Below are 25,506 nucleotides of genomic sequence, written 5' to 3'. Positions count from 1 at the left end.
ACCGCGTACTTTCCGTATATATAGTAGCCGAGATACATGTATTTCTCCTACTACGGGCCTATTGTAGGTAAGTACACAGTTTGGGACACAGCCGTGCTCTCTTTTTTGCCATAAAACAGTTGAGCACTGCCGTGTGTGCACGTGACCTGTCACAAAATGCGGTTAAAACTCTCACACGACCTTAATAATGTGATTAAGGTGTTTACATGTCTGTAATACACTAAAACAGGAGTACTCCACATGTCTTAATTCGATTTGTGTTTACTTCGAGTATGACTTTAATCGGATTAAGGTAATTAAAAATTGCTGTTTACATGGTAGTTTCTTAATCAGAGTATTGTCTTAATCATGTTAATATTGGATTATTGTTGTCCATGTAAACGCACTGTCTGTTTGGTTTTGGGTTGGTGCCCCTTACTCCATCCCGTATTTTTGTCTCTCATTCCCGTTTTTTCCTCACTTGGCCTCAGTTTGGAATAACAGCTGTGTTTTTGTTGCTTCTTGGTTGACTGTCTCTCTTTCATCCTTTTTTGGCCTTTTTCATTCGGCATTATTTTTCTTCTTTATCCTATATCCAACATTTCTATTGCTCTGTCATTGGCGTTCTTGTATTTTCTGTACTCCTTGTGTTACATTTTCAGAAGGAAATAGGAGAAGGAAAGATCTTTTGGAGCGGCTGTTGGGTTTGGCTCACAACATTCATTTTTCTCTGTGCTCACTGCAGCTCTAGATATGCAAATTTCCATGTCTACCTCCCTTTCCTTTGCTATTTTTCCTCCTGCCTCCTTCATTTGTCAATCACACAGTGGGGGGAAATAAGTATTGGACTCGTCAACATTTTTTTAAGTCAATATACTTCCAATGAGGCTATTCACATGAAATTTTCACCAGACATCAGTATTAACTCAAGAAATCCGTAAATATAAAGAATTCACAACATGAAAGTCCATAAATAAAGCTATATGTAATAAAAGTGGAATGACACAGGAAAAAAGGATTGAATACGCTAAGTAAAAGCAAAACCCGCTGTCAACTGCAACCCTATTCGAGCCAATGTGATCTAATGTAGCTAGTTAATTTGCAACTCGCTAACATTATAAAGAACGAGCCTAGCATATTGTCTGTGCAGTTCATGTGCATGTTCTCATGGCCACTATGACAACCTCTGTAAATAAAATATTCTGTGATGTCCCTGATTGATTAATTCTAATTTTGGTATCAGTATAAGTATCAACGGGTACCAAAAACATTATCATACCCAGTCCAAAAAACTGGTATTGATGCGTTACTGCGTATTTTGTGTCAGTAATGTGATATATTCCAAAGCTAAGCTGTCAAGCAAATGAAAATGAAGGCAGTTTGAGAGTGCTGGATAAATGCTGACCACAAAACCTTCCACTGTAAAAGGCCACATCAGGTCATATTGAGATACTTTTATGAAATAAACACACACACACACACACACACATTCACAGGCACAGGCGTACACACATGCATGTGATGACCTGGAATTCATGGCTTTGACCGTGACATGGAAAAACTCGCAGTGAATCAGGTCACAATTACAAAAACGGGTATTTTAACTTGGGAGTGTTAAGGTTTTTCTGTACAACCCCAATTCCACAAAAGTTGGGACTCATTTTACATGTGTAAAATGTAAATAAAAACAGAACGCAGTCAAATCTCATAAACCCATATGTTATTTACAATAGAACATAAAATTTTTAAATATATCAAGTTTAAACTGAGGAAATGTACCATTTTAAGGAAAAAATAAGCTAATTTTAAATTTGATGGCCGCAACATGTGTCAGAAAAGTTGGTATTTTTATTTACATTTTACACAGAGTCCCAACTTTTTTTTTGGAATTGAAGTTGTACATGCTCACTGTCTTGACATGTGCTGAGCTATAAATTTTCAAAACAAAAAATGATTTAGAGAAACCATGTTGTCCAAATCAGATTTTTCCCACTGACTTGTTAGTTTTTTAGTTTTAATGACTGTACAGAGGCTATATCCATTAATGTGCATATTGATTGCCTTTCTTTTTCCAGATAATGATTTTTTTATTGACTTGCTAGTGCTTTAATTAACACATCCTCTTCCTGTCTCCCTTCTCAGCACATGAGTCTGACTCCGACACGTTTGCCTTTTTCCACGAGGGGGTGTGGGGCTGTTTGGCCGTACGAGACCACGCGCTCTACCTCACAACATCCTGTGATGGCAATGCTCAGCTCTGGAAGTGGGTCACCAGGAATCGCCTCTTTAACATAGGCTCCTCCCTCTGCCTGGGTGTCAGAGTGGGAAATGGGAGTGCCTCGAGTGTCTTGCCTCGGCTCAGTGTGTACCGGTGTGACCGGGAACCCCCTCTGGTCCGGTGGTCGTGGAGCTGCAGCAAGTTCCTGGATGACCTCAGCACCTATTTACCCAATCCGACCCCACCCAGAGATGACCGTAACATCTCAGTTGCTTGGCCTACGTCAGCCGCTGGGAACACACGGTGGAGACTTTATGGTGACGAGCAGGACCTCTGCGCCAAAACGTACCGCGGTAAGACATACTCAGCCCTTGCTCGGGTATCTATGAGATAAACTTAGCAGACTAATTTGAATTAATTTTCACCAGGGCTATGAGACTAATAAGTACAGTGCCTTCCATAACCATGAACATTCCCACATTTTCTTTACATTTTGATTTACACAAAATATCTATCTTTTGAATGTGCTTTTTTATTGTGACATAAAGGTTAAAAAAACAACAAAGCAGATGTACTGTGGGGTCAGTACTTGGTAGAACCACCTTTGGATGCAAGTCTTCTGGTATATGTGTTTACACATCTGGATCCTGATATTGTTTCCCATTCTTCTTGCCAAAATTGCTCAAGTTGTGTCAGATTGGATGGAGACTGCTGCTGAACAGCAATTTTCAAGTCTTGCCACAGATTATCAGCGGGATTTAGGTCTAGACTTTGATTGGACTATTCAAACATATTTTGGTTTTTGGGTTTGTCAGGGTGACTTTGGCAGAATGCTTAGCGCTGTTGGAAGGTGAACCTCTGCCCCAAAGTCAAGTTTCTTGCAGACTGGAAAGGTTTCTAGGATTACCTTGCATTTAGCTCCATCCATGTTGCCCTCAACAATGATCAGTCTCTGGTGATGAAAAGAATCCCCACAACACGGTGCTGCCACCACCATGCTTTAATCTGGTTATGGTGTTTTCAGGGTGATGAGCACTGCTGAGTTTCAGCCAAACACAGAGCTTTTTTTTGCCAGAGCCAAACATGAAAACCTTATGCAAGCGCATGAATACCTTATGCAATAATTGATCAAGCCACAGCACCACCAAGCTGCCATTGTTGGGCCCTTGAGCAAGGTTCTTAACCTTCTCTGCTCCAGGGGTGCAGTATCATGGCTGACCCTGTGCTCTGACCCCAACAAGCTGGGGTATGTGAAGAAAATAATTTCACTGTGCTTCTTCTTTGTCATCTGCTTTGCATTGTGAAAACAGCATGCCTAAACCATCACATTTGGCTTAAAAATTGTGTTAACTTACAGTGTGTTTTGGGGCAAATATATAAAGACTTATGTATAATAAAGGGGTTTGCAGTGTGCTAAACTAGTTGCTAAGCTTCTCTCATGCTGCTCTCATTCTCACTTTAGTTTTGTAGTTCCCATGCAGGACTTTGAAAGCAAATTTGTCTTTTCTTGTCTGGCATGTAAAACATGTCTTGACTCAGCAACTTCATTTAATGTAAGTGGAAAAACTGAAACTCACCATTAAATGAATTTGAGCAGAGGACTACTAGTAAGATATAAATAACATACAAAAACACCATGAAGCAGAATATAATGAGATTGATGCTGTTATAGGCCAGAAGATGATTGATGGCAGAGAGAATGTGAGTGCTGTCTTGATGGAGGTCTGGAGCACATCTGGGACTCTTTAGATCAGGATCTGTTTCATGCTGGCAGATTTGTAGCCAAGGGCAAGTCTAGCTGTGTACCAGAGAAGCAGCCATCTAAGAGAACGCATTGTGTTTGTAAACAGCAGATCAGCCTGGTGTGTGGCAGCTGCTTAGGTTTTAAAACTGCTGTATACGGTGTTCAATGAGTAATCCTCAAGACCCCATGAATTTCTGGGTGGGTCATTAAGACTATTGAAATTGGTAGAAAGTTACAACTTACGTGTTCTCTTGTTACAGTACTTGAGTACATGGTTCACTGTAACAGTATTTTTTTTAATGCAGTTAAGTCTTTTACTTTTACTTTTATTACTTTTACTTGACTTTTTTTTTTTACCTCAAATATTAAACTTTACTAGATTTATTTTTTTTAAATTACTTTTATAGAGTGAAAAAAAATTATGCATTTAACCCCAGAAGCTAATTATAAGACACTATGTACATTTTTAAAATAAATCAGTTTCAAGAGCCAATTAAAATATGTTTAGTCTCAAGCTGTCACAAAATATGTTTATGTCTGAGCCAGTGATGACAGATGAACACCCCTGGTCCAATTTATTAGGTATCTTCAGTTTTAAATGCTTCAAGGAAAACGGTGCGAAAGTGATGTGCACATTATGCAAATCAGGGTGAATTTCAGGGTGAAATACTGTTTTTACAACTGGACTTTTCTGGATATTTCTACTGAGCAGACTAGATATCATGCAAGAAAAATATGTTGATGCTTACAGATAACTGAGACACAATTTTGCTTTAAGCAAACCAGCATGCGCATCTCACACAAATGTTTTCCATAATTCTGAGATCGGTTTCTCAATATGCGCAGTTTCACTATTAATTTCTCACTATATGTGCCAGATACAGCCCATAGACTGCAATATAGTAATTTGTCCCAAATAACAAAACTTAACTCTAATGATAATCTGAATAATAAAATATGCTATTTTAGCAGTAAATGAATAGTTAACGTTAAGGACTTTTATTGCACTGGAGTCTTGATAAATTAAGCAAACCCCATTTACAAGGGGTGAAAGGCACTTATATGCCCAAAAGTTTGTAGACACCTGACCAACGCACCCATATAGTGTGTAAGAGGAATAAAACACTTCGGTAATATGCAGTTATTGGAAAATAATCAAGCCGACCTATCATTTATTATTTTACTATATCAGCATGCGCCCTTATTTTTCAATTAGAGCGACTGAATCCACAGCCTCATGCTTTTAAATTCATACCAATTCACTTGATCACTGATTCATATGAAACTAAATGAAATCTAGACACATAGCCCTTGTTAAGGTCTGAATGTCTGTTGAATGTGAAAAAAGTAGAGTCATCAGGATCTAGTACATTGTTCTCTGTTTATTCTCTTTTGCGTTTACATGGGCATGTGGAACAGCTTTTTTTAGCAGAGATTTAATAGATGTAGATCTGTACTTTGAGTGCTTTTAGCATTTCATTTGGTACAATTTCATCACAGGCACGACTATTTCAGAATGACATCTTTCACCACAGCACTTGGTCAAAATTACAGCTGTGTAGCATATAAAATGGAAAAAATAACAGAAGTGCCTGAGAGCCCTTGCTGAGATGAGAGACTGAACTCGGGATGACAATGTGATTTAATTGCAGACGGTAGAAAATTTTAGGGCTGCTGTGTTTCGTTGCGCTGTTCTAACTGAATGTCTCGGATTTCTGTCAACTGGCATGAAACTCTTTGCTCCGTCCTGTCCTGCGATTCCTGTCGTCTGGTTCGCGGCGAGGCGGATGGAATGAATTGGAGTGTTTTCAAACCTGAGAAGGAGATGCCACCGATCTTAGTCACTGGGAGATTTTGCAGGCATGTGTGTGCTTCTGTCTGTGTGTGAAGGCACTGTGAAATTTTTTATGTCTGCCCCTGTTTTGTTTTTTTAAAGGAATACTCCAATATTCTTCCAGCCTAATATCCATGTTACACATCTGTAGCATATGTGTGATTACCACAGACAACAAATCTGACACGTTTGCCTGTACTGAGAACAGCCTTGAATTTACTCGAAATTCACTTGTAACGAAAGTCGTCGAGTTTTATTAATAAATAAAAAAAAGTGTTATGCAAAAAAATATATTTTTTGTTAAATATTTAATGAATTCTTCAGTCAGTGTTTGAGCCTGTGTCATTTGACCTGCTAGACTACTTTTTTTCTTTTTTAAAACATATACAAAGGCTAATTGTGTGTATTTGATTGCATATGGAAACCACAAAAACCTTTAGGTCAACATCAGATTAATTCCAGGGTGTCAAAAAATTCCAATCTGTATGGCCCACGTTTGATAAAACTGAGAAAATGTAGTAAAAATGTAGTATAGTAAAAATACCCAAATGTTATACAGTATTTGCTGAAATTATTAGATATGCAGCAGTTTGCACTAACCTGTCCCATCATGCACTAGAGCACCTTGGAACAGATACCAGCAAACGCAACATGACTGCTTGTGATATAGGAGTGTTCCGGTCTCCATTTTAACCCTTTACTGCATGGCCATATATAAACTACCTAAAGGAAAAAATTTAAACACTATTTTAGATGAATTTTAAAAATGTTGTTATTTAAACAAGATTATATATTTTGAGTATTCTGTTAAATGGTAAAATGTAATTGTTGCCATATGGCAACAACATGCAGTAATGGAACTGTGGTATGTGCATTCATGAATTGAAACAGTCCGACATAGCAAAAAAAGACACTAGGTTTCTCTAATAGTATATTTACATCTTCTCACATTCAAAGTAAGAAGAACTGTTGTAACTTCAGATATTTCGCAGTTGCAGCTAATTTTCTACAGTTCATGTTTCAAGAGAAAGAATTTAGAATGCAGGAGAAATCATTAAATAAGATACTTCACCCAAAACATGATTGGATCTCATTTTTGTATATATTTTGAGTGAGTAAATCCATCCACATACTTTTTAGAACTAATTCCTTTCTAGAAGATATAGCATTTAAATTATTTAGAAGATATAATATGCTTACTAGGTGGCAAAAAACTCTGTAAATGCAGTAGTCTGGAAAATGCATTAATTGGAATTGTAATCGCATACATTTTGTATTATTTTTGACTATATGATACTTACCCGTCAATCATGCTGCAGAAATCTTTAACCTTAACACGACGATTCAAGTGTTATAACGTAGATATCTTTTTGAAGTCATAGTTTGAGAGGGAACACTAAACAGAAGAGCTGTATGTATTTGAATGTTTAGTTTCTTAGAATTTTGAGCTTTAGCTATTTTTTTTTTTTGTTGATAAAGTCACTGACTACACCTTTAGTTATAAAATGGTACAGTTTACAAGTTCTCTCATGTATAAATCCATTTAGAAGTAGGTTTAATGTGTTAATCTACTATTAGGTGATATTATGTGATTTGAAACACAGTTTAAGAAAAGAAGAGAGAGCATGGACCAATGTCTTTAGGGCTTTAAAGTGACATGGCACTGTTCAGCAGACCTGTGCACATGTACAAACATGAGTCCTTCTTGGAAAGGGCAAAAAAGCAGTTTGCAATTCTTTCGCAATGTAATTATTTCTTTACTGCTGTACTCCAACAGCGTTGTTTATACTGAAAGTGTGTAATAATTTCCACTTACTGCTCTTGCAGCAACAGTTGACGTGTATTTGGCCACTCCTGAATTGCTAACTGAAACAAGAGATTACAGGCTGGAAAACAAGAAAGATTCAGTAGCCCTAATACATGCAGGGATTTTTTTTTTGTCAGATAATTATTAATTTCTCCCCTCTTCACAGAAATCTACACCATCCAGGGAAACTCTCACGGACACCCGTGTTACTTTCCTTTCCTCTATGATGGCCAGTGGTTCCACAACTGCACCAGTGTGGGGAGAGAGGACGGCCATCTCTGGTGTGCCACTACACATGACTATGGCAAAGATGAACGCTGGGGATTCTGCCCCGTTAAGAGTGAGTATACTGTGCTTATGATGTGTTATTAATTTTGCAATATATTACATTATGCCACAGCGTTGTTGCATTTTCAGATCTGATTAGTCAGATGGTATTGATAAATTTTCTGTAACATCAGCTCTGACAGCTGCAAGAAAACAAACCACAAGTTTATGCTCTCATTCTAATATTCTTTTTTTCTATAGTAACAACTCATTCACAGGAACACCGTTGGCAGACGCTTCACATAAACCAAGGCTAATAATAAATAGATTTTTAAAATGTGCTAAAAATAAAAGTAATTTTTTATATGAAAAACTGTTCTGTAAGGAGGTGTTTATTTAACAATTATGGACCGAATCTCCAGTCTTGGTGATTTTCATATTTAACAATTATGGACCGAATCTCCAGTCTTGGTGATTTTCATAGTCTGTAAATTTTCTGCCATTGAGAAGTCTTCAATACAGAAGACTTTGACCTTTAAAGAGCTGGCCAGATTGGACTGACAGTTTCCAAACAAGTTATCTCAAACTGGAATCAAGTTAAATGCCATTAGTCTGAAATGACGTGTTTCTCTGGAAACTTTGTGTATTGCTCTGCAATTTTTACTATGTCTATTACTGTGGTGCACTGTAGTTACTGGAATTTTCTTCTCATATTAACACATGTACATTCATTTACAGACAATCTTAAGGCTGTTTCAACGTTCTGGCAGCCCTAGTGAAAATGGAAATGCATCCTATTTTTAAAAACAAAAACAAAGATGTCTATCATTCTAACCATCGCTTCTATTTGCAAAAACTGAGCCAAAACAAATACAGACAAAACTGTGCATAATTCCTCCTGTCTTAACACCTGGACTGTTTTTATTCATGTGACTCACCAGCTGGCATTTCAGTAGTTTGGCACAGTGAAAACATGCCTGTTTCTGTCTCTGTCTCTAGGTGCGGACTGTGAGACATTCTGGGACACAGACTCTCTGACGAATAACTGCTACCAGTTTAATTTCCAGGCCACTCTGTCATGGGAGGAGGCTCACACCAGCTGCCAACAGCAGGGGGCAGAACTGCTGAGCATCACCAAGGTGGAGGAGCAGAGCTTTATCAACGGTGAGCAAGAGAAAGAGAGAGAGAGAGGGGTGATATGATTATGATAATGGAGGCAAGGTTCAACCTCAACCTTTTCAGGAATCTCTGGAACTTTGACATTTCTACTGCAGAAACCAGGGCCGATTTTTGTTCCTGGTTGAGTGTATGAATAGAGAAGTATGCATTTATGTATTCTCCCCATGCCAAATTTAAAATAGATATGTATAATCTGTCCCGTCTCCGCCTTGTGTGCACGGAGTTTGCATGTTCTCTTCGGGGGTTTCCTCTGGGTATTTCGGTTTCCTCCACAGTCCAAAGACATACATTGTAGGCTAACTGGCATTTCCAAATTGTCTGTAGTGTAATTGTCCGATTGTGCCCTGCGATGGGTTGGAACCCCATCTAGGGTGTTCTCACCTTGTGCCCCAAGTCCCATGTTATAGGCTCCAGGCTCCCTGTGACCCTGTGTAGGACAAACTGTAGAGAAAATGGATAGATGGATGGATGTTTCTATTGCTGGATCTGTTTAGAGTCCATGGTGCTAGTCAGAATTGGTCATGTGAAGCACAACTACGAAACAAAACGTAACAGCTTTGAATTTTCTTTTTTATAGCCATAAACTCACTACAATCACTAATGCTTAAACATTAAAAGGTAAGTGCTGTCACTATTCAGCCATGTTAGATGCTTATCTGGTCGTTTTTAAGCAAGGGATTTTATATAACTGCACTTTTACATATTTTAGTTGAATACCCCTGCCTTATATCTTTAGTTCCTCAAAAGGTTCCTGAACATTGGGGGAAATGCACCTTATGAAAAAATAGGGATTACAAAGAAAGTAATATGTTAAGGATTACTTGTTTGCGACTAAATATATAAATATATTTTGTGTTATATTCCTGCAGGTTTTCTCACTGGTTACAGCTCCACTCTGTGGATGGGTCTGAATGATCTGGACCTCAACGGAGGCTGGCAGTGGTCTGACTCCGCTCCTCTCAAATACCTCAACTGGGAGACAGGTGAGAGGAACCTTGCCAGCAAAGCCACACCCCTTAGAACACATGCTCATGCACATCTCTAGAGTGGAACAATGGCACGATTCATTTACTAATTACTGTGAATTTAAAAGCCAATGCTGACTCACTGTGACTTAAAAGGATCGGTGAGAAACCCTGCCTTTTCTTTTGCCGTCTGTGAGACTGCAGGTAATCGTCTGGATCAGGCAGAACTGATTTGAATAATGCTTGTGTGTGTATGTTGTAGACCAGCCAAACCACGAGGATGATCAGAACTGTGGCGTGATCCGCACCGAGAGCTCAGGGCGCTGGCAGAACAAAGAGTGCTCCATGGCTCTGCCTTACATCTGCAAGAAACGGCCCAATGCCACCCTTGACCCTTTCACCACAGGTGTGTGTTTCTATGTAGTTTAAAAAAAATCTCCCAATTTAGTCATGGCCATTTCCCACACATCCGGCAGCTCTCCCCTGTCACACGGCTAGGAAGGGCATAGGCTAAGCCAGCAGACCGCATCCTTTTGAACTGCTGCCTATGCAACTTGGAGGCAGTGTCGCACATTTGGTGGATCCATAACTTCATAGATGCCCATGATTGGATAGTGTCTCTGTTATTGGTAGGGCAGAGAGACTACGTCAACCCTCCCTCCCTGAGAGCTCGGCAAATTTTGCTCCCTTGGGCTCCCGGCCACAGATGGCTGCATGGGATTCAAACTTGTGATCTCTGGAGGATAGCGTGAACGTTTTTCTGTTGGGCAACCCATGTTTCTCTGTATTTGTTATGCATAGACCATGCATTTTTTTCCTGATGTTTATACATTTTTAGACTCATGGACAGACGATGGACGGTACCAGTGTGATATCGGCTGGCAGAACTTCCAGGCAGGCTGCTACAGGCTGAGCTCAGACAAGCAGAATTGGATTCACGCTGAGAAAAACTGCCAGAAGATGGATGCCCACTTAGTCAGCATCCACACACTGCCAGAGCTGGAGTTTATTAATATGCACATGAAAAGAGGTGCAAAAACATACACACATACTAACGCAAACAATCATTTTCAAATTGCTGAAGTGTATAAGTGCATTTTTCTTGGATTGTCAGATGTAGAAGAGTTGTGGATCGGGCTGCATGATACCGCCATGCAGATGAATTTCGAGTGGACAGACAGCACGCCTGTTATCTTCACATTCTGGCACCCATTTGAGCCCAACAACTTCCTGAACACGCAGGAAGACTGCGTCATCATGTGGGGTCCTGTGAGTTTCAGCTTTACTTGTACTTGGTACTGGAGAGTCATTCAAAACATGCTAAATATTCATCTCCGTCATAGAACTGCACCAATTCAACAGTTGTACACAATTTTAATTTGTTTATGCAGAGCATCCACCATAAAAGTCCATGTGTTGAAAAAAAGTTAATATATGAGATGGAACATATTAACCACTGTTCGAGTCTCGCAAATAGGAAATTATACCATGGTCTGTCTGAATATTCGATTCTGATTGTCTTGAAGGTGTGCATTTAAACCGTGTAATGCACAGGTGGTTCAAGTCAGTTTAATCACCGTTCTGAATTAATGTGCTGCCTGAAAACAGTTGTAATCCTAGTAACATACAGTGAGAGTTGCATACATTAGTTAAACTCACAGCTTTATTATTAGTAGAGACGTGGTAATGCACAGACACGGTAATTCACACACACTATCTCTCTCTCTAATAACTATTTATTATAATTCATTCAAATAAATGTAATCTTATTTCACTACTTTATGTCCATGTCTGATTTAGAACAGACGGAATTCTAGATCTAATGACCCATATTGTCACGATTTAGAGGCGGAGACATATGCAAGTGCAGATTTTCAGTTTTAATGAATACCTAAAACAAAACAAAAACTATAAACAGGCAGCAAAACATTGCGGCAAGAATCAAACATTAACAAAGACGGTGAATACAAAGACCATGGATACTAAGACAAACCGACAGCAACAAAAGACAACCGTAAGATCAGGAGTGCAGTGCAAACTGTGGCTATATACACATGTGCTCGTTAACATGAACGTGATTCAGGTGCCGGTGGTCATGTGACCGTGATGCAGTGAGGTGCAGTGGCTGCTTGGAACTGTAGTCCAGAGTTCCTTTGATATACATGACACGTATATAAAATAACTAACGAAAATTTATCTTTATTTGTATCCTTTCAGTGAAATTTTGCACTGCTGACATGATTGACATCTTTAATTGTCAGTGCTGGCAATCGACCATAGTATAAGCAGGATAATCCATGGCTAGCTGGGTGTTACATGATTTTTATGCACATCGTGCATTAAAATCATGTAATGCACACCTAGCCGTGAGTTATTCCTTACTCAATCAACACCTTCTGTCCAATCAGAATTGAATAGTAATTTAGCAGTAAATAAACTGTTGTCTCACAATGTTCTTAGCATTTGCTTACACAAAGTTCTCAGGAAGACTAAGAGTAGCAAAATGGAACTGTTTTATGTTAACATTTCTACAAGTAAAATGTAACAAGCGTGTGTAGGAACGTTACAAAAAACATTCTCAGAACACACAAAAAACTTTGAACATTTTAGGAACCAAAAACCCAAAATTATTTGATACAAATTTTTGATTTGTGCCGTCACTGCATTTTTTTTTTTCAAGCATCCCAAAAGTCATAGTTGATACTGTGGTGATTTTTACTCATTTTCTTAGTTTATTTGTAGAAATCTTGGAGAGCACTTTGAAGGCAGGTCATTAAACAGAAGACTAAATTCAAACCATAAGATAATGGAAACAAAATGAAAGCTAAACAAAATAAAACATTACAACAAGCATTTACAATCACACACAGCTATGTTTATCGTGAAAGGGCCCAGTGTAATAAGAGAACCCAGTTTCTGAACTCTATTCAATGTACGTGTAACATGAAGTATTTACAAAACAGCTTAAAAAGTGTTTCATAGAGCATGTGATCTTGATCCTATGAACATTTTAAGAAATTTTGAACTAGCAAGTGCAGTGTGGTTGTATGTCATTCGATTTCATTTGCTTCATCTCACTCAGGTGTTATCATAAGAAAAGGTATGAGTGCTAAACCCAATTAACTAACTTTGACCGTCATCTTTTTAATATATCTTGAGTTTCAAATTTGCAAGTGTAGAGGTAAACAAACAGAAAAAAATACATACTAAAACATGAATAAATGCGTTTTCAGACTCTTTTTAAAGCTGCTGTGGGTGTCGATGGTTTACATGTTATCTGGTAGAGACAACAACTTTTGCAATTTATTTTAGTATGTGATTTAAAAGACTCACCATGGTAAAATGACATACCTCACCACGATAAAGTGTGCACTAATATCTGAGCTGAGCACAGAGTAAGCCGGTCTCAGGTGAGCCACAAAGCCAGATGTTAGGTCCAGTGCTTAATATCCTCAGACATGGCCTCTATTTCTGCTAGTCTAAATAGATCCCTGGATTTCTACTACACTGCGTAGTATAGTTCCAACATACCTGAATATATTATTCTGGTGCTAGTATATGTCTTAGTTCTCTGGGTCAGTAGTGTTACATTTAAGGTGGATGTGAACTTTGCAGGACTGGATAGGTTCAGGACTGAGCAGAGGACTGAGTCAAGAGTGTTTATTAGGAAAAATCCAAGAAATGTATTCAAAGTACATGACAGCCAGTACATTCTCATATACATAAAATATCAGTCAAGGGTTGTATGTGGCTCTCTGTAATGTATTTTATTAACTTATTTATTTTCATTGCATATCAATAAAAATCAAGTAAACCGTGTAAATTCAGTCAGAAATTATATTGGTCTGCAATACAGAAAACAGCATCTTCACAGCTTCCTCTTGCTTTATAGGCAATAACCTGTGTACATATTATTATATAACAGACTAAATCACATAAAACATAACATTTTGTAGTTTTCAATTATATACTGTACATATCAGCTGGAAATACAAAACGTTATAGCTCTTACAAGGGCCAAAATCCAGGATAAACACCCAGAATACTGAATTTAGGAAAACTGGAATCTGTTAAGAATAGAGCAGTAACAATGACCCATATTTTGCAAAACCAAAAGGGAAATAATCAACTGCAGGTGAATAATAAAGTAACAGAGAATGAGACCTGCTGTTACTCTGCTGTTTGCATTATTAGCTTTTAACCAAAAACCGCACCCCAGGACTTCCTGTCAGTAGTTCAGAGGTCTAAACCCAGATGGCATCCGAATGTGGGCCACTTCAGGCAGTGTTGCGGCACTGCTGGCCTTCTTTTGACTCGGACAAAATGGATACGAACCTGAAGTGGCCTACATGTAAAATAGCAAATATGGCTCAAATATTCCTAATCACAAGTGAGCCTTTTTTAGGCAAAGATGAAGTGCGTACGGCAATGTGTAATCTGGATGTGACCCTAAAGCGGCCTATGTCGTAAATAATGAATATGGCCCAAATATCACAAAACAAATGTGGGCCACCTTTGGAAAAAATATGGCACAAGCGGCATCGCTGTGGCTTGCTTGTGGCCCAAATCTGGCAAACAGGAGCGGACCACCCAAGTGCCATCATTCCGGATGAAAGTGTCCGGCGTGGGCCGGATCTGGGCCATAGCGATGTTGCTAACTAGGAAGGGACACCAATGAGACCAAATCTTTCAGCCTGATCAACAAACCTGATGAAATCATATGTTATGTGTTCGTGGTGTATGGAATGCTTACTTCTTTGTTGTGGCCTGACTTCCTCCAGCATGATTTACAGCATCCACTTAGGCCCGAATCAAGATAAGGCCAACTTTTGTTTCAGCACTAAATCACCATTATGTAAATGCTATGGCCTTACCATTATTGCTCTAATCCATAAGCAATCAAAAGAAAAACTTTTGTTTTCTCTGATTCTCAATTTAATATTCAATAGATTGCGCTATGGTTTGCTTGTTGTTTTGCAATACCTGGAACACCATCTAAACCTGAAAATGGAATTTCACATCTTACATGCTGGTAGGGATGTCACGATACCAAAAATCTAGTAGTCGGTACCAATACCACCAAAAATACACGATACTCGATACCAAAGTCGATACCACGGTGTGGTATAAAAATAATATAAAATAAATTAAATTTAAAAAAACTCTCCTGGAGGACATCCTCCTCTGGCTGATACTGGCAAGTGGGGGACACCCCTTATACTCTGAATGCAAGCATTAGTTTAAATTCACTGATATGGTGGCAGGCCAAAACAATTTATTAAAAACATGAACATTTGAATAATTATTAGTGGCATTAGGCTACATTTATCTGACAGGACACGGGCTGAATGGCGATGTATAGTGGCCCATTCAGAGGTAGTTTATAACACTGCAATGTGTTAGCATCATTAACAATTAACTGGCTATCGCAAACATTACATGGAGCATAACGTTACTTGGTTTCACGGCTACAATGCCAGCTGCCTCAAACAAATATAATATAAGACCGTCTTCCAGGTGTTTCCTCGCTTTGTTTGAAATGACCGATAGCATCAGTTGCACACCGGAAAACCGATACGAGCTTTCCTCTCTTTTCCTCCCAACGACTCGGGCGGAGCTAAACTTGATAAGCTAAGCTAATCTTCTGTAGTTTTTCCCGTGTGCTTGTAGGCGTTCTTCTTCTTCACTACTTGTGGACCGACTAAAACACTTGTGCGTATTTGCTGCCCCCATCAGGTCCGGAAGAATCGCAACCACGGTACTTCCAGTACCAATGCTACTGCAGAAAAACAAGTATCGTCCCGTTTTAAGAATGTTGGTACCGACTTGGTGCCGAAGTATCGGTTCTAGTGACATCCCTACATGCTGGTACGCTTTTGTAAGCAAAAGGTAGAAGGTGCCCAGATAAACATAATACCTGTACAAGTCGTTGCTTATTATCAACTTCATCTGTGTGAAAAAATGAACAGATCGGCTGATAAAATGAGCTCCTGAAGGAGTTTAATGCAAAATATGTTTGCAGCTACCATCCTGCATGAAGAATTGTGTCTTAAAGGTGTATTAAAGTGTATTTCAACCTGATGTGTATTAACTGCAATCGTAGTGCATGGGCAATTACCACAGTCAGGAATTTCAGAAAACCACAATCAACCAAAAACTCACTCATAATGGAAGTCTAAGGGGCAGATATTAAAATCAGTATTTTAAAATGAAATATGTGCAAATACAATATGCTAAAACTGTTACATTCAAGCAAGAAACGTCTTGCCGAGGTCAAATAATCTTACCAAAGCTGTTCTTAAGGAGATTTATTCTGTCCACTTTTTACAGTCTAACACATTATGATATAAAATCCTTTGAATTATTAATGCGACCGTGTTTGATCAATGCTGGCTGAAAATCACCACATATTCTACCTTCTGAAAAAAGTCAGATATTTCTCTTCCAAAAAAAATCTCCTTTCACTGAAGAATTCACAGAATCTTTCGACTGAAATACGCTTAACACAATGTTTTGACAGAATTGAACAACTCTTAAAACTATTATATTATATGTACGTCTATTATACATTGTTTCCGATGTATATTGTTAGTGACCTTCATTATAATTTCATCATTGTCTGTGCTGCTCACTCATTAAGCACTTTGTTAGGAATTCTACACTAATACTGGGTAGGCCTCCCTTTGCTCTCAAAACAGCCTCAGTTCTTCATGGCATGGATTCCACACAATGTTGGAAACATTCCTTTGAGATTCTGGTCCATGTTGACATGCATCCTGATGATTGCATCATGCATTTCCTGCAGATTTTTTCAGCTGCTCTTTCATGCTGTGACTCGCCCGTTCTACCACATCGCAAAGGTGTTCTATTGGATTCAAATCCGGTGACTGGTCAAGCCACTGAAGACCACTGAACTCATCGTCATGGTCATGAACGTAGTCTTCTGCTGTTGTAGCCCATCTGCCTCAAGGTTCGACGTGTTGTGCATTCTGAGATGCTTTTCTGCTCACCACAATTGTACACAATGTTTATCTGAGTTACTGTAGCCTTTCTGTCAACTCAAACCAGTCTGGCCATTCTTGACCTCTCTCATCAGCAAGGTGTTTCCATTCTCAGAACTGCTGCTCACTGGATGTTTTTTTTTTGTATTGCACCATTCTGAGTAAACTCTAGACTGCTGAGCGTGAAAATCCCAGGAGATCAGCAGTTATACTGTAGAAATACTCAAACCAGCCTGTCTGGCACCAACAATCATGCCACGGTCAAAATGAGATCCACGGTCAGCCATGGTCACGGTCAGCCACGGTCACCGAGATCACAATTCTTCCCCATTCTGATGGTTGTTCTGAACATTACCCAAAGCTACTGGCCCGTATCGGCATGATTTTATGCATTGCATTGCTGCCACACGATTGGCTGCTTAAATAATTGCAGGAATGAGTAGGTGTACAGGTGTTCCTAATTAGGTGCTTCATGAGTGTATAGTACAGATGCTTTAGATAGAGATTATCTTGAAAGTATTGAAGTATTGCTTTAAGTTTTTGTTTTTGGGCTCCTGAGTGGAACATCAGTGGCTGTGAGTGCACATTGAAGGTATCTGGCTGCATTACTGTGATGGACAAAATGCACAATAGATGACTCTCTTAGAGGGTTTATTCAGTAGTTCAAAGGTCAAAGGCTACTTCTGGAGCACCAAACCATGATGAAACTGTATATTATATAAATTGTAGTAAAGGTTTGAAGTGCAGTTAAAACTCTGCAGGCATATTTGGTTGATGCTTGGTGGTGCTACTGTACGTGGCATAGAGGTATTTACTGTAAATTGTGCAAAAATGTGACAAGACATAAACCATAAACAGAGGTTTTAACTTGAAATTGCTCTGTGTAAGTCCTTTATTTTGTGTCTCTCTGTTTTTGTGTGTGTGTGTGTGTGTGTGTGTGTGTGTGTGTGTGTGTATGTGTGTGTGTGTGTGTGTGTGTGTGTGTGTAGGAAGGCCGCTGGAATGATAGCCCCTGCAATTACTCTTTACCCTCCATCTGTAAAAAAGCAGCTCAGAAGACCGATGGACCGATCCAAGACCACGGGTGCAGACAGGTACTACAAAGTTCTTTATCTGTCATCAGTCTCTTCAATGCTCTATTTTTCTTTCTTTTCTTAATGTGGCTGTATTAGTATAGTTTCTCTCTCTCTCTCGCTCTCTCTCTCACTCGCTCTCTTTTTGCTGAAATAAAGGATCTTTTCAGAGCTTCTGCTGCGTCATACTGCTGAAACTCCAGATGTACTCAGTCAGCATAAATGTGCCAAAGACATATTGTAAATATTGTACTCAGTCTCCCACACACACGCTATGCTTCCAGCCTCCTAACCCACAACCACATGCAATGGTGAGGAGGTCAAACAAACTACACACACACTCTCACACACACACACACACACACACACACACACACACACACGCACACACGCACACACACACAAAGCTGGAAGTATTTTCATACATCTGCTAAACCTATTTCTTTCTATGACCTCACTCCTCTCTCATATTTCATTTTACTTATATATCCACTAGAGGTCCTCTTGTCGGTGTCCTTACAGTGAGGGAAAAAAGTATTTGATCCCCTGCTGATTTTGTACGTTTGCCCACTGACAAAGAAATGATCATATAATTCTATAATTTTAATGGTAGATTTATTTGAACAGTGAGAGACAGAATAACAACAAGAAAATCCAGAAAAACGCATGTCAAAAATGTTATAAATTGATTTGCATTTTAATGAGGGAAATAAGTATTTGACCCCCTCTGCAAAACATGACTTAGTACTTAGTGGCAAAACCCTTGTTGGCAATCACAGAGGTCAGACGTTTCTTGTAGTTGGCCACCAGGTTTGCACACATCTCAGGAGGGATTTTGTCCCACTCCTCTTTGCAGATCTTCTCCAAGTCATTAAGGTTTCGAGGCTGACGTTTGGCAACTCGAACCTTCAGCTCCCTTCACAGATTTTCTATGGGATTAAGGTCTGGAGACTGGCTAGGCCACTCCAGGACCTTAATGTGCTTCTTCTTGAGCCACTCCTTTGTTGCCTTGGCCGTGTGTTTTGGGTCATTGTCATGCTGGAATACCCATCTACGACCCATTTTCAATGCCCTGGCTGAGGGAAGGAGGTTTTCACCCAAGATTTGACGGTACATGATCCCGTCCATCGTCCCTTTGATGCGGTGAAGTTGTCCTGTCCCCAAAGCATAATGTTTCCACCTCCATGTTTGATGGTGGGGATGGTGTTCTTGGGGTCATAGGCAGCATTCCTCCTCCTCCAAACACAGCGAGTTGAGTTGATGCCAAAGAGCTCCATTTTGGTCTCATCTGAACACAACACTTTCACCCAGTTGTCCTCTGAATCATTCAGATGTTCATTGGCAAACTTCAGACAGGCATGTATATGTGCTTTCTTGAGCAGGGGGACCTTGCGGGCGCTGCAGGATTTCAGTCCTTCATGGCGTAGTGTGTTACCAATTGTTTTCTTGGTGACTATGGTCCCAGCTGCCTTGAGATCATTGACAAGATCCTCCCGTGTAGTTGTGGGCTGATTCCTCACTGTTCTCATGATCACTGCAACTCTACGAGGTGAGATCTTGCATGGAGCCCCAGGCCAAGGGAGATTGACAGTTCTTTTGTGTTTCTTCCATTTGCGAATAATCGCACTAACTGTTGTCACCTTCTCACCAAGCTGCTTGGCAATGGTCTTGTAGCCCATTCCAGACTTGTGTAGGTCTACAATCTTGTCCCTGACATCCTTGGAGAGCTCTTTGGTCTTGGCCATGGTGGAGATTTTGGAATCTGATTGATCGATTGCTTCTGTGGACAGGTGTCTTTTATACAGGTAACAAGCTGAGATTAGGAGAACTCCCTTTAAGAGTGTGCTCCTAATCTCAGCTCGTTACCTGTATAAAAGACAGCTGGGAACCAGAAATCTTTCTGATTGAGAGGGGGTCAAATACTTATTTCACTCATTAAAATGCAAATCAATTTATAACATTTTTGACATGCGTTTTTCTGGATTTTCTTGTTGTTATTCTGTCTCTCACTGTTCAAATAAATCTACCATTAAAATTATAGACTGATCATTTCTTTGTCAGTGGGCAAACGTACAAAATCAGCAGGGGATCAAATACATTTTTCCCTCACTGTAGGCTATACGTGCCTACCCTACTATTGCCAATGGTTACTTGTAATCTTTGGGTATTTCCAACGTAACGTGAAAACATGGGTATGTGAAAAATGTCTCTTTCAAAGAAACGGAAGGTGGCTTCTGAATGCTGTATATTCCAAGAAAAATGGACAACAGAATATTTCTTCTGGGAAATAAAAAAAAAAAACAATTTGTTTCATTTGCTCCCAGCATGTGGTGGTCCTAAAATAATTTAATAATTTAATATTCAATATAATACAAAGCATGCGAAGAAGTACAGCCAGTATAATGACCAGGCTTGGACAGACAAGGTAAATGAGTTGGTTGCAGTACTTAAAAAGCAACAATCTGTTGTCTTCCTCTTTTCCTTAAAATTGAGGTTGAAGTACTGAATTACAATTTCACTGTGATGTGGTGAAATGATTGGTCTGGTCTTGTATCAGTTTTATCCTTCATGTTGTGTGTTAGCCTAATCCTGCCTGTTATGGCTGTTATATGAAAATTTCCAACAGAATTCCATTTTGGTTGATAAATAAGTGTCAAGTTCAATTTTAACTGTTATGATTGTTCTCGGCCTGCCTAAGGGGATATTTTAGCCAATGTGGCCCCCTACCCCAAATGAGTTCCCCACCTGTGGTTTAATGCTTTAATTTTATTAGGTAAAACATTCTTTGTATGAGTGTCTCTTCGTCCTCATTTCCTCCAGCTGGACTGAAATATGAGCTTCTAACCAAAAGAGCTGTCAGTAGTTCAAAGGACAGAGGCTACTTCTGGGCCACCATATCATTCAATTTGAACAGCAAGCATGATGAAACAGTGTGTTACAGAGATAATTTATGACTTGGACTTCATCCCACCCCACCCTGCACCCACTCCACCACCCTAGCTTCAAGTGAGGGGAAGTCCAAGTCACGGGTGTTAAAGTCAAAGGCATAAAATACATGACTCATGTCTGACTTGAATCCAGTTCAAAACTGGTGCTAGTTGTATGTACTCTACCAATACGAATGTTTTGTTGTTCCTACCTATTTGAATAAATTTTGTAATCATATTCTGTGAGATCATCTGTATTAGAAGTTATTCAGGGTTATGAACGCACATCCTGTCCCTGATGTAATGTCTGGCAGACTCCTGTCTCTCTAAACCTCCTGTCTTTCTATTCCCCCCTGGCTTCCCTTTTTTTAAAAAAACAACTGATTTACAGGGATGGAAATGGCACAGTCCTGCCTGCTTCTGGGTTGGAGAGGAGTCTGTATCTTTCAACAGTGCTAGAAGAGTGTGTGCGAACTACAATGCCACGGTAGCTGTAATCAACAACAGGTAAAGTCTAAATATCAACATTGGCTTCTTAAATGAAAAAACTAAGCAAAGAGTACACACTGTGGGTGTAACGCAATGCCACTATCTGTATCTGTATCTATACACCAAACAGCCATAACAACTCTGGCATGTCGAGGCATGGATTCCACCTGTTCTCTGTAGGTGCGCTGTGGTATCTGGCACCAAGATGTGCAGTAAGTTGCGAGGTGGATCCTCCATGGATTGGACTTGTTTGTCCTGCAACCCATAGATCCCACAGATGCTTGATCAGATTGAGACCTGAGGAATTTGGAGGTGAACATCTCCAAAGTGAGCACCTTGAACTCTTTGTCATGTTCCTCAAACCACTCCTGATCAATTTTTGCAGTGTGGCAGGGTGCGTTATCCTGCTGAAAGAGGCCACTGCCATTAGGAAATGTCGTTACCGTGAAGGGGTGTACTTGGTCTGCAGCAGTGTTTAGGTATCTGGTACATGTCAAAGTAACAGTTTTCCCAGCAGAACATTGCCCAGAGCATTACACTGCCTTCTTCCACTGCCTTCTTCCTTTTTCCTGCCTTCTTCCCATAGTGCATTCTGGTGCCATCTCTTCCCCAGTTTTTGTAGGTACTAACCACTACATGTCGGGAACACCGCACACAGCATGCCGTTTTGGAGATGCTCTGACCAAGTCGTCTAGCCATCAGAACTTTGGGCTGTTGTCAAAGTCGGTCAGATACTTACACTTGCCCATTTTTTCTGCTTCCAACAAATCAACATCAAAAAACAGACTGTTCACTTGCTGCCTAGTATATCCCACCTCTTGGCAGGTGCCATTGTAATGAAATCATCATTGGTACTCACTTCACCTGTCAGTTGTTTTAATGTTATGGCTGATTGATGTATCTGTATTCAGATTTAACCGAAAGTGGGCATGGCCTAAACCAGGATTTTTTTTAAATGATCCCTAACACTATGCCCCCAGAAACTCGGGAAAACACTAGAAAACACTAGACTGGGGTAACCCTGTTCTCTGAGAAGGGAATGAGATGTTGAGTGAGTTTCACGCTGTGGGAAGTGCCCTCGCGCGTGACTAGTATCGAAAGTCCGTGTGAAATCATGCCTGCCGTGGTCAGGTGACATGGCAATTACGTGCATCGCATGACTATAAAACTGCACCTGTGAACCACACCATCAGCCTCTATTGTCTGAAGCAAAGACGCAATTCATAGACATGCCCCAGTCATGCCCTTCTCTGGGAACACGGTTACATGCAGACGTAACCTTTCAAAGGGAACTCAACGTTGTGTGAGCTTCACGCGGTGGGAATGAATATACCCACTCCATCATACTGAGGGTATGGTCTGTCACAAGACTCCATCAATAGGGGTGTGGCTGGCCGAAATGGCAGCCACGTGGACCCTAATTGTAGATGGAGACAACCTTGCTGAGAAACGTTCCTGTAAGAACTCCAGGACTGTAGCCGTTGCACAGTTTACTGGGTCTCACTGATGGTCCTAGTGTTTAACAAGGTCTCTACAACCTTGGTTGAGAGAAATCTATGCGCACCTTTAGTCTCAACCACATGCCATGTGAAACGTTCAGGAAAGCTTTCAAAAAAGAAATAGTGCTCCTCATACTGTTTTTGAAACCATTTAGGGTTACATCCCTAGTCCGCAGTGACTCATTATTAGGAGTGCTATCAGTATAGCAAGACCACACTAAATAATACGTGTATGCTCGACTGTAGGTTTGAGCAGGCGTTTGTGAACAGCTTGGTGTTTGGCCGTTCAGATGACCATTTCTGGCTGGGACTGCATAATGAGAACACCACTGGCCCTTTCCGCTGGCTCACTGGAGAGCAACTGACCTACACCAACTGGAACAGAGACCAGCCAGGTACACACACACACACACACACACACACACACACACACACACACACACACGCTCATGGAGACAGAATCTTTCCATTTCCACACCAAAAAACACATCCATTTCTGTCCAGTCCAATGAGTCATGCTGGCACTGTCACTTCATGCTTCAGAAAATGACAGGCAAATTTGGCCGGACTTACCAGATAGTTATATGATATTTAGATTGGCTTGTGGTATTTATTACTCTTATTTATTAATTATTTTTATGATCAGGCATTAAACTCCCATGTGAATATTTGCATATTCACCCTATTTCAATCACTTATTTAAAGGAATACTCTAGCATGTCTCAATCTAATTTATATAATTTATATACAGTATATTACATCTGTAGCTTGTGTTTATCACTGATATGCATTTCATCACGTTTCCCTGTACTGAGAAAAGAGAAAACAACTTGCTTACTCGAAGCTCACTATAATGAAAGTCTAAGGGCAGTTGTTAAATTCTGTAAATAAATGTTTAATATAACACAAATTCAAAACTACAAGCACTACACTCAAGAATAAAAGTCGTAAAATAAGATTGACATGAGAAAAATTCCTAACAAAGCTCCAACACTGGAGCAATACAACAATCAAAAAATAAATCCAATTTACGTTGGATCCACTCATTGTGCATAGCCACAAACTCTTCCCTCAAGAAAGTCCCATCTTTGAAGGGATTTACAGAATTTACAAATGTATTTTTATGAATAATTAATTAAAACATTACAAAAAAAATGGACTTCAACAACTGCCCTTAGACTTCTATTATAAGTGAATTTTGAGTAAACAGGTTTTCCAGTCATTTCTCGGTACACTATAATATATACATTTTTTGGGCATAATAGCACCCATGATGCAGAAAATCACGATAGAGATCTGGGTTGAAAAGCACTGGTGTATTTCTTTAAAATGCCCATGTTGATGGGAATGGAAAAATGACTGGGATTTTCTTTTAGCATACATATCAGGACAGATTGTCATGGTCTTGTTAAATACACTGATGACTCGTCCATCTCTCTCATGGACTTTATGTTATTTTTAAAACCTCTTTAGCTCCTCTTAAAGGCGGATGTGTAGCCATGGCAACAGGCCATGCTACGGGCCTGTGGGAGGTAAAGGAGTGTGTAACCGCACGCTCTAAGTACATCTGCAGACAGGACAAGGGCTCTTCATTTTCCCCAAGCCCCCCTATACCTCAGCCCACACCCCCCATCACAGGGTCCTGTCTCCCAGATTGGAAGACCTCCAGCACATTGCATCACTGCTACAAGGTGGGTGTGAACTTGTGGATGTGTATGAATATACAGTCACTGTTCACTTGAATAGGAACACCTGTAAAGATGCTCATTGTGGTGATAAAACTGAATTATAATAAATAATGACCATTAATCAGTATTTACTTAGTAATAATATATTACCTGACTATGTGAACTAACTAAAGAACATACTAATTGTTAGCTTCTGTATTGTTTGACTCGAGAACCATGAGTACTGTTCTGTTCCTGTTTTCTACTTATGACACTGTTGAAGACAGAATGACCCAAACTTATATTTTAACTTATATGTTATCCTCTGTTTACTCATGTAAGAAATTTTTTGATTCTGTTTTTCCATACATGAGATCCTGTTTTCATAAAAATCCACCAGAGGCGCATATATATATAGTCATTTCTAATAAATACTCACTGTAACAAAACCTCAGCAGAAGTGCTCTTGACTTGTCACAGAGCTCTTCTCAGTTATTGAAAATCTTACTAATAAAGTAATACGTGTTTTGCACGTATACGAGTTCTGTCTCTTCAAATTCTTATAGGTGGATTTCCACGACGCTGATTTATACAGTTATCCAATCAGCCAATCATGTGGCAGCAGCACAATGCATAAAACCCTGCAGATACAGGTCAAGCGCTTCAGTTCATATGCATATCAAAAATCAGAATGGGAAAAAATGTGAGTTTAACCATGGCATCGTTGTTGGTGCTAGAAGGGCTGAGTATTTTAGAAACTAGGAATTTCACACATCATAGCTGCTAGAGTTTACACAGAATGGTGTGAAAATAAAAAAAAACACTGAATGAGCGATGATCCTGTTGGTGAAACTGCA

The 25,506-nt window shown here is 39.6% G+C and overlaps 1 protein-coding gene across 2 annotated transcripts in view; it reads left to right on the top strand.

Moving 5' to 3' along the window:
• mrc2 (mannose receptor, C type 2) overlaps positions 1-25,506 on the top strand; it is a 51,809-nt gene that overhangs the window by 12,153 nt on the left and 14,150 nt on the right. For both annotated transcript variants that reach the window (XM_017454932.3, XM_017454940.2), the window contains exons 2-12: positions 2,122-2,550; positions 7,749-7,922; positions 8,849-9,013; positions 9,898-10,011; positions 10,256-10,399; positions 10,832-11,023; positions 11,108-11,262; positions 17,984-18,088; positions 21,386-21,501; positions 23,229-23,377; positions 24,456-24,673. In XM_017454932.3, coding sequence (XP_017310421.1) covers positions 2,122-2,550; positions 7,749-7,922; positions 8,849-9,013; positions 9,898-10,011; positions 10,256-10,399; positions 10,832-11,023; positions 11,108-11,262; positions 17,984-18,088; positions 21,386-21,501; positions 23,229-23,377; positions 24,456-24,673 — 1,961 coding nt within the window. The remainder of the gene's footprint in view (positions 1-2,121; positions 2,551-7,748; positions 7,923-8,848; positions 9,014-9,897; positions 10,012-10,255; positions 10,400-10,831; positions 11,024-11,107; positions 11,263-17,983; positions 18,089-21,385; positions 21,502-23,228; positions 23,378-24,455; positions 24,674-25,506) is intronic.

Source organism: Ictalurus punctatus, chromosome 2 (assembly GCF_001660625.3).
Source record: "Ictalurus punctatus breed USDA103 chromosome 2, Coco_2.0, whole genome shotgun sequence".
In the NCBI taxonomy this organism is placed as follows: Eukaryota; Metazoa; Chordata; class Actinopteri; order Siluriformes; family Ictaluridae; genus Ictalurus; species Ictalurus punctatus.
This window is presented reverse-complemented; position numbering and strand designations above follow the sequence as displayed.